The sequence below is a fragment of the Callorhinus ursinus genome, unplaced genomic scaffold, assembly GCF_003265705.2.
Source record: "Callorhinus ursinus isolate GAN/ISIS: 27379988/994484 unplaced genomic scaffold, GSC_fseal_2.0 scaffold11, whole genome shotgun sequence".
Classification (NCBI taxonomy): domain Eukaryota; kingdom Metazoa; phylum Chordata; class Mammalia; order Carnivora; family Otariidae; genus Callorhinus; species Callorhinus ursinus.
This window is the reverse complement of record NW_027397073.1, coordinates 46,439,153-46,449,490: the sequence shown is the minus strand read 5'-3', so window position 1 is coordinate 46,449,490 and position 10,338 is coordinate 46,439,153. Positions and strand designations below refer to the sequence as shown.

The window sequence follows — 10,338 nt, the reverse complement described above, 5'->3', positions numbered from 1 at the left end:
AAGGGTTGCAGAGGGGAAGCCGTCAGTCTTTTTTTTTTTTTTTTTTTTAAAGATTTTATTTATTTGACACAGAGAGACACAGCGAGAGAGGGAACACAAGCAGGGGGAGTGGGAGAGGGAGAAGCAGGCTTCCCGCCGAGCGGGGAGCCCGATGCGGGGCTCGATCCCAGGACCCTGAGATCATGACCTGAGCCGAAGGCAGACGCTTAACGACTGAGCCACCCAGGCGCCCCTGAGCTTTCTCTTAATAGGTTATATACTCAGTGAGTAGTGTCACCTGTCTGAAATGTCAATACAACGAAAAACTCCAACAAAACTAAAGGAAAGGGGCTCAGTTTAGTCATTTTTCATAATTAAGCTATTTCTGTGCAGAGCTGAACCACTTAAATATTTGTTCACTTAGTGAGGTGTAGTGGTTCAAGTCAGGAGTCCTGACATCACACTGCCTGGTTTCAAAGCCAATCTTCCACTTACTAGCTGAGTGGACCCTGGGCAATTACGTCTCCGTTTTGAGCTTTAGGTTCTTTATCGGCTAAGTCAGCATGATTTCTACCTCAGTTTCTATGAACGTTAAATGAGGTGACATATGCAGTAGACATAGCACAATGTCTGGCATGTGGTAACTGCACAATACATATCAGCTGTTACTAATCTATTTCAGTTAAATGTGGGAGCCACTGGTCAGCTCTCAATGTTGTGAAAAATACAAGGATCAACTTGGAATACAGTTTCAGCCCTCAGGAGAAGCAAGTGAAAGGATGACAGAGATGAAAAGTAGAATATATTTATACATGAGAGAGAAAGGGAAGAGCAAAGTGCCAGCACTGTGCAAGTGAGAAGGGGTCACTTCTGCCAAAGAAGTTCCAAGAAAGATAACAAAGAGGAAGTCCTTTTTGTGAACTGAAAGAAGAATGAGAAGGAAGTAATTAGACTTCTCAGTAGAAGAGAGGAGGCTATTCTAGGAAAGAAGAATGTTGTTGGCAAAGGACATGTGAAACTGTGGGCTATGTTTGGGGGAGGCTGGCCCATCCTGTCTGGGTTGGATTTTGAACATAAAGATGACTTGTTCCATCAGAGAAAGATAATTATCATATGGTTTCACTCCTATGTGGAATATAAGGAATAGCTCCAAGGATCATAGAGAAAGGCAGGGAAAACTGAGTGGGAAGAAATCAGAGAGGCGGATAAACGAAGAGAGACTCTTGACTCCGGGAAACAAACTGAGGCTTGTGGAAAGGGAGGTGGGTGGCGGGATGGGATAATTGGGTGATGGGCATGTGATGTGATGAGCACTGGGTGTTATACGCAACTAATGAATCATTGAACATTGCATGAAAAACTAATGATGTATTATATGTTGGCTAATAGAATTTAGAAATAAAAAAAGGAAAACCAAAAGACTTATGCTGTATATGTTTGGAAATGCGGGTCAGGACCTGAGCCTGATTTGGAACGTAATAAGGAAACATAGGATACTTACGACAGCCATTGTAAAAATGGTATTCAAAGAATGTGTAGGAAATCAGTCCTGAGTTTTGTTGATGAAACACAATGAATTTCTAAATTATAATCAAGCCACTTTTGGTCAATTCAGGTATGTCATTGTGTTTTATGCCTGTGTCTCTTTGTATTCGTTGACATGCGTTTTGTGTTTTTTTTTGCCTTATTTTTTCCTTATACAGGTGTGATCTCCATCCCTTTGTACATCCCTCACACGCTGTTTGATTGGGACTTTGGAAATGGACTCTGTGCATTTTGGCTCATTGTTGACTATCTTTTGTGTACAGCATCTGTGTATAACATTGTTCTCATCAGCTATGATCGGTACCAGTCAGTCTCAAATGCTGTAAGTCAAAACACTCACTCACCTTCTTTAGAAGGTGACATACTTGTGCATTTTGCATCCCCAAGCAGAAATTGTTATAAGTGTAATTTTTTGTTTAGTTGGCAAACCTTAGAGGAGCCTGATTATCCTTCTGTTATTTGGTGCTAAGTTTTCATTGGCCCTTAGTGAACAATTTCTGTGTGTGATTTGGCTAAGTCACTCACTCCCCTACGTGCCACTAGCGTGGGAAGGCTGTCAGAGAAAATCCAAGGCAAGTTGTCGGAAGTGGTATACTGAGTCCACAGTAGATTGGATATACATGTGAGTCACAGTAGACTTGTCGAGTCCATTCCTTACACAAACTAAGACCTGAATATTTTCCTCAGGTGGGACCTGGTGGGCAAGTAGAAAGATGCCCAGACTTTTGAATGTCATGAGAAAATCAACTGTGAATGGCCAAAGGAGAAAAGACAGTATACAGAGAAGCTGTAGGTTAGACAGTGGGACCAGCCTGGGAGATCAAGTCCCAGTGCCAGTGTAGGATCCATGCCAAGAAAGTCTGAATGGACCCAAGATTTAGAATCTTGGTTTCAACAAGTTAGTGACAGTTCTTAAGCAAGCTAAATTTATCAGCAATAGAACAAGGGGAAAAACAAGGCAGATACTGTCAGTATGGGGCAGTAATCTGAAGTCTTCGAGACCTAGATGGGAAACCTCTTTCACTCCTGAGTCCCAGGACCCACATCTTTGGGGGATGCGACTGTGTGCAAGGGATTTTGCTAAGTGCTGGGATACAGAAATGAAACATCAGTCTCCACTTTTGAGGAGCATAATAGGCTAATGTGGAGACAGATCCAGAAACAGATGGGTTCAGTACCATGGACTAGGTGTGGTGTTGGAGGTATTGAGAGGCCAGGGACAGCTTTGGCTTGGGAGGACTGAGCAGCTCGGAGCAGAAGGGTTGGGAGGGTATATTGCAGAAGGCAAAGATCAACTGCAGGAACAAAGATGAGGCTCAAATAAGATAGAAATTTATTTTCCTCTCAACATTCCAGGAAAGCCTTTCTCCAGGAACTCATCCAGGGACCTAGGCTAACAGGGTGGTTCTACATCTTCTAGGGCAGGGGTCAGCAAACTTTTTCTATAAAGGAACCTATGGTCTCTGTTGCAACTGCTCAAATCTGCCATTATGGCACAGAAAGAGCCATACATAATATGTTAAAGAAAAAAGGAATGATTCGTTCATTGTGTTCCAATAAAAATGTATTTATCCAAACAGGTGGTGGGCCACATTTGTCTCAGGGACTGTAGTTTGCTGACCCCTGCTCTAGGTCATTATTCTCCTCTGCATGGTCAAGACCAGGTTGCTGCCACTCCAGGTTCTAGAAAGGATGGGTAAAGGGCAGAAGTCCAGGGCAAGGGGTTTTCTTTTAACCAAGTAGTGCAGAATCATACAATCATTTCCACTCACATTTTACTGGTGACGTTTAGTCACATGGTCTCCCATCTCACTGCAACAAAAGCTGGGAAATGTGGTCTCTAGCTGAGCTGCCGTATTGTCAGAAAGAAGGGGGGAAAGAATGTGTTGGGACATCCAGACACTTGGCCTCGGGTACGTCATTGGCACCAGAGTCCACTGCAGTTGGTACTAGACAAACTATGGAGAGAGCACAGATCAGCTTGGATGAGCAATTCAGATGCCTATAAGCTCATGCTTTTCAAATTGCAGCTTATGATCCGTTATTGAGTCATGAAGTCAGTTCAGTGGGTTGTGACCACCTTTTTTTAAAACAAAAAAATACAGAAAAAAACATAGTAAAACAGAATAAAAATAGAGTACAAAATATCAGAGTGCCAGGTACGTAATAAATGTAAGTATCATTTTATGAGTACTTCTGTCTGTGCACTTAGTGATGATATAAAATGTATTTCTTAGTTTGAGTTCGTCAAAATGTTCGAAAAAGAGTGCTCTAATTCATAATCTTTCCCATTGGTGCTGAAACATTTACTTTTTTTTTCTGGGTTAGCATTTCTTTTTAGTCTTCACTGGGTGTTCCTAGTTAGTGTTTGCTAGGACATCCCTTTGCTGGATGTCCGAGCCCTTGGGTCTACCTCAGTTGTGTGCAAAGGTAAGAGAGAGCTTGTACAGTTGGGAAAAATGTGTAGAAGTCACACAGACATGAGGACTGATGTCCAGAGAGAAAATGAGTGCGTTTGTTTCCCAGTCTTGCCCTGAGGAACTCCTCCTGGCCACGCAGGCTCTAAATTTGGTGAGGGTTGGGTCGGCTGGATCCAAGATCCTTAGTATATAAGCACGGAGTCAAGTGTGTAACAAGAGCTCCACACCCCAGCGCATGGATGCTTGCAAAAGGGGCGCTCAGGCAGCTCTTGGGCCTTTGTTGGCGAAGAGTTCCAAGGCAGCAGTGTGAGCCAGGAAGCCCTCAAAGACCACTGAAGCTTGTAGGAAGTGGTTGTGGGGAAGCCGAGCTCTTGCTGTAGTTCAACGTGGAGAGACAGTATGATAAGTCAGGATCATGGGCTGGGCCTGGGAAATGGAAATCTGACAATAGTTTGGAAAAGGAAGGCCGAGTGCAGATGGCAGTGTGTGATTACAGTGCTCAGACACATTTTCTGGAGGGGCAGATTTCTGTGTGGCTGAAGCAAGAGTAGGTCGGGGAAAGTAGCACAGTGTAGTTGGAAGGAGTAGGAATTCAAATGTATGCAGAATTAAGATAGTAAGTGGAGAGAGTTTTTTTTTTTTTTTTTTTTTTTTCTGAAGATGAAGAGGGAAGCTTGAGAATAAAACGAGACCATGAGAAATATAGTTGCTGGGGGCTGGCTAGATTCCTAGGACTGCTGTATTTAAGTACTGCACATTGGGTGGTTTAAGACCACAGAAACTTATTCTCTGGAATACATTTAATGTTTGGAGACCTGAAGTCCCAAATCAAGGTGGAGGCAGGGCGATGCTCTCTCTGAGGCCTCTAGGGCTGCCTGTTCCATGCCTTTCTCTTAGCTTCTAATATTATCAGCCATCCTTGGCATTCCTTGGCGGTCCTTGCCTCGTAGATATGTCACTACAGTCTCTGCTTCCATTGATATAGGGTATTCTCCCTGTGTGTTTGTGTCTTTCTCATAAGGACAACAGTCATATTGGATTAGGGCTTACTGAATATGACCTTATCTTAACTTGATTATATCTGCAAAGACCCTACTTGCAAATGAGGGCATGCACACAGGTACCAGGACTTAGGACTTCAACCTATCTCTTTGGAGGACACAATTCAACCTGCAACAGGCACTTAGGATGGCTCTGCAATGCCATCTCATTATTAACACCAGCAAGTTCCGGGGGCTGCCCTCCCTTATAAAAGAAACCCGATTGACAGAGTGTTTGGATATCTTATTGGGGCTGGAAAGGAAGCAAGATAAGAAGCAATATCCTGAATAACGAACATATTCTGTCATGGGTGGAGTACTTGGCCACTGATTGATGTCAGGAAGGCCACTCCAACTGGCTTGGGCCTGGATTCAAGCAATGCTTGAGCTATCTGTCAAAAATGCTACCCGAAGATGAAGACATGGGCATCATCTTCTCAATTCCCTTGGATGTCCATTATCCCATTTGACCTTATGCATAATAGAAAAGAGATCACTTTCCAGCATATTGCATCACATCATTACAAAGGCTGAACAGAGCAATTAAAAAACTAAATTCAGTTTTATGACCATCTGGGTATTGTTACCATCTTCATAATCATTAGATTTAGTGCAAGAGGTGTATTAATTAGTGGCATGAGAAGCAGAAGGCAAAAAAGCGTATTGTATATGGGAACTTGTGGTCAGCACCATATGCATTTTAGCTTAGCCTCAGAAATATCAGTAATTTGGAGGAAAAAAAAACCCACTTCCCTGCAGTTTTTAAAAATAACTTTTTTTAAAAGCCTGCTTCCTCTTACCTCCAGCCAGTCGGTGAGCCCTTCCCAGCCTGCACAATCCATCAAAGAAAGACAGGGCTGGGCATTGTTGTACTGTTTAATAAAAATGAGAAAACACTGTAGCACAAGATTTAAAAACTCACAGAGAAAATAGTACATGAGCGATGGTGGAAAGAGAGGCATGTTCCAGTTTCGTGGGGGAAATCATTTCCTTTCCCTTGAGTGAGGAAATCAGAGAAATATGTAATATATGAGCTGGAAGGAACCTTATTGACCTAAAAGAAGCTTAGGGACATTGTCTGTTCCAGATCCCCTTAAAAAAATTCCTGGTTCATGTGTTCATCCCTCATATAGGGTGGGTGACCTTTTAAGCTTCTTATAGAAGATATTTTTAAAGATTTCAGGATCTATTGAAGATCATGGGTCCTGAGAACTGAGAGCAATCCTTACTCCTAGAATCTCATTTTCCCTTATAGAAGCCAGTCTTTGTGACCAAGCAGACCTAGAACATTCTTTACTCTTTAAAAAAGACTGTGGTACTTGCCATGGCTGTGTCTCTCGAAGTGGCTGACCACCACAGCTTTGGCACCATTTTTGTTGAGTGGAAATATTTATAGAAAGAAATGATTTGGTAATGCTCAGTAACATTATGCTATTTCTCCATAGCAGGTTTAGACTTTTTTGGGGTGGGGGTCATCTTCTTGGGAGTGATGTAAGAATTCTGTCTTTTTGAGGCCACCGTGAAATCTCAGGATAAACTACAGAGTAGATTCTTCCTGAATATTAGAATCAAGAAAGCCAGTGGCTTTCAAACTTGTTTGACCCTGGGAGAAATGCATTCGATAGTGGAGTTCAGTACATGTGTTTCTCTCTCTCTCTCTCTCTATGTATATCTACATTCCCAAAGCCAAAGTTTCATCAAACAATACATACCCTTACGATTGTGAGGCACTCTGACCTTGAGCGCTCTATTCCATTCAAAGAAAAATGCTGATCATGACCCAGCTGGCAGATTGTGAAACACTGTGAAAAGGGGCACCCCGTTTCAGCTGTTTTCCGATTCAGATTAATGTCAGTGGAGTCGGAAACATGGCGTTCTTATTTTAGATATTGATCTTAACATTTACTAGAATGTCAGAGGTTTAACCTTGAAGATTACAGATTCCGTCTGGAAGGTCTTGGAGAAAGCCTGCATCGGCAACTGAACCCTCTGTCCTGGCCCATATCATGTGACCCAGCGCCAGGTAGCTTCCCTACCTCTTGCATACCCCTGAAACGACCGAGGGCCTGTGATATGCCTTCTGCAACAAACATATGTTCGTTATATTGAAATAATTTATTTGGTCTTTTTTAGGTATCTTACAGAGCTCGACACACTGGGATCTTGAAGATCGTGGCTCTGATGATGGCTGTCTGGGTACTGGCCTTCTTAGTGCATGGGCCAATAATTCTAATTTCAGAGTCTTGGAAGAATTCCAGTTGGAGAGTCTTGGAGGAGAAGGCTTGTGAACCTGGATTTTTTACCATATGGTACATCCTCGCCATCTCGTCTTTCTTTGAATTCCTGGTCCCAGTCTTTGCAGTGGCCTATTTCAACATGTACATTTACTGGAGCCTGTGGAAGCGTGGCAATCTCAGCCGGTGGCAAAGCCAGCCCACACTCCCTTCTCCTGTCTCTCCCAGTAACTGGGGATCCTCACTCAGGGGTGGACTGTTTTCAAGAACATCTCTTCCTGAACTGAAGGAAACAGCACCATCTACTCCTTTGAAAAGACATGAAAGAAAGAGCAGTCTCTTGTTCTCTTTAAGAGCCCAGATGAATGGCAGTATAATTGCTTCCAAAATGGCTTCCCTCGCCCATTCTGATTCCCTGTGTCTTCACCAAAGAGAACATATTGAACTATTCAGAGCCAGGAAATTAGCCAAGTCACTGGCCATTCTCTTAGGTGTTTTTGCCTTTTGCTGGGCTCCCTATTCTCTGTTCACAATCATTCGTTCAATTTACCCACTAGACCAGCGTCCTCAAATAGTTGGGTATGAAATCACGTTTTGGCTTCAATGGCTCAATTCCTTTGTCAATCCTTTCCTGTATCCGTTGTGTCACAGGCATTTCCAGAAGGCTTTCTCGAAAATACTTCGTATGAGAAAGCAATCCATATCATCACAAAATCAGTCAATGTCCTCTTAAAGATAACTTTATCCTTTGTAAAAATTTTAGTCTTAATCTCACCTACAGGAATTTGATCTGACTTTCAGTTTGCCCTTTCCACTCTGCCAGGAAAGTCCATAAAATTGTAACACTTGAAAACTTAAAAAAAAAAAAAAATCGAAGCCTGGAAGTCAAGGGAAAATTATCCTGGTGAATAATAATAGTACAATTAGAAATAGATGACAATGTTTTTGTAAACTCATAGCCGCAAATGCACTGTACTTTTCTTACTCATTGCCGCTTCCTTGTCTTTTAGATCTTGATATCGCATTGATGGTGAAAGTTAAGAGTTCTTGTTTTCTTTCCAAGTTCGGTGTTTGCTATAGCCTTAAGTGAATTTCCCTTTTTATTTTATAGTGAGGAAAAATTGTAAAGTTTTAAAGCCATTTTTCCTAAAGTGTACAATGGAAAAGGGGGCTATATTGCCCTCTTTGCTGGAGGTGGGCGTTATGATCAGTGGGCAGGTGTGTTGAGGTTTGAGTTGTCAGAAGCAGGGAGTGAGGGTGTGCCCAGATAGAAAAGTGGAAGGCATGTGTACTTCCGGACTCTGTGTTCCTGATCCCAGGAAAGGAGGAAGTGTGGGGAAGGAAGAGCAGGTAACTGCAGCTCTCAGAATCCTCCAGGGCCGTTATCTGGGAGGCTCGGCAATCACAGGATGAGCGAGTAAGGGACGGACGAGATCATCCTCTGGTTGAAAGGATGGCTTTCCTTTTTTCCTTCCCGCCCTCTTCTTCCAACTTCCGCATTGGCTAAGACTTCTGTGAGAAAATATGGAAGAAAAGAGAAAGGCTAAGAGATAACAAAAGGACTATGTGATTCAACTTGATGTACCTGGTATAACATTCACAGAACTAGTGGATGTCAATAATTATTAATAAAATATACTTCTGTATTTATTTGATGTCTTTAACTTGTATGCAGCGCTCAGAGCGATGCCTTTGTATGCAGTTAATGTAGGTTATACCTTGCTGATGAGTCACATTTTCTTAGTCTGGTGACATTTTTTTCTTTTTGCCATTATGAATTTTTCTTCTTCCTCCCCCTCCCCCACCTCCTTCCCCTTGTGTTCTTTGCCTGTCTTTGTCATAACAGTTCATTTTGATTTTGGTTCATTTCCTCTCTCCTACAAGTTTTTATTAGCGTTTGTTTTATAACTTCTCAGAGTTCCTATACAGTTTAGTCATTTTCATATTTCTTAGACCTTTCAAATCTTGGTTAAATTCAAACACTAAAATACGAAAATCCTTTAAGTACATAAATGATTAGATATGCCCATAATTTTTTTTTAATTTTTTATTGTTATGTTAATCACCATATATTACATCATTAGTTTTTGATGCAGTGTTCCATGATTCATTGTTTGTTCATAACACCCAGTGCTCCATGCAGAACGTGCCCTCCTCAATACCCATCACCAGGCTAACCCATCCCCCCACCCCCCTACCCTCTAGAACCCTCAGTTTGTTTTTCAGAGTCCATCATCTCTCATGGTTCGTCTCCCCCTCTGACATACTCCCCTTTTCTTCCTCTCCTGTTATCTTCTTCTTTTCCTTTTTTCTTAAAATATGTTGCATTATTTGTTTCAGAAGTACAGATCTGTGATTCAACAGTCTTGCACAATTCACAGCGCTCACCGTAGCACATCCTCTCCCCAATGTCTATCACCCAGCCATCCCATCCCTCCCACCCCCAACCACTCCAGTAACACTCAGTTTGTTTCCTGAGATTAAGAATTCCTCATATCAGTGAGGTCATGTGATACATGTCTTTCTCTGATTGACTTATTTCACTCAGCATAACACCCTCCAGGTCCATCCACGTCGTTGCAAATGGCAAGATCTCATTCCTTTTGATGGCTGCATAATATTCCATTGTGTATATATACCACATCTTCTTTATCCATTCATCTGTCGATGGGCATCTTGGCTCTTTCCACAGTTTGGCTATTGTGGACATTGCTGCTATAAACATTGGGGTACACGTACCCCTTCGGGTCCCTACATTTGTATCTTTGTGGTAAATACCCAGTAGTGCAATTGCTGGATCGAACGGTAGCTCTAATTTCAACTGTTTGAGGAACCTCCATACTGTTTTCCAGAGGGGTTGCACCAGCTTGCATTCCCACCAACAGTGTAGGAGGGTTCCCCTTTCTCCACATCCCCGCCAACATCTGTCGTTCCCTGACTTGTTAATTTTAGCCATTCTGACGGGTGTGAGGTGGTATCTCATTGAGGTTTTGATTTGGATTTCCCTGATGCCGAGTGATGTTGAGCACTTTTTCATGTGCCTGTTGGCCATTTGGATGTCTTCTCTGGAGAAATGTCTGTTCATGTCTTCTGTATGCCCATAATTTTTATGTGTACTTA

General features: G+C 42.3%; 1 protein-coding gene across 1 annotated transcript in view; it reads left to right on the top strand.

Moving 5' to 3' along the window:
* The window catches only part of HRH4 (histamine receptor H4), a 16,059-nt gene extending 7,191 nt beyond the window's left edge, over positions 1–8,868 (top strand). The window contains exons 2-3 of the mRNA XM_025886733.2: positions 1,683–1,846; positions 7,118–8,868. Of these exons, the coding sequence (XP_025742518.1) occupies positions 1,683–1,846; positions 7,118–7,951 (998 nt within the window). The 3' untranslated portion in view covers positions 7,952–8,868. The remainder of the gene's footprint in view (positions 1–1,682; positions 1,847–7,117) is intronic.
* Positions 8,869–10,338: the final 1,470 nt, after the last annotated feature.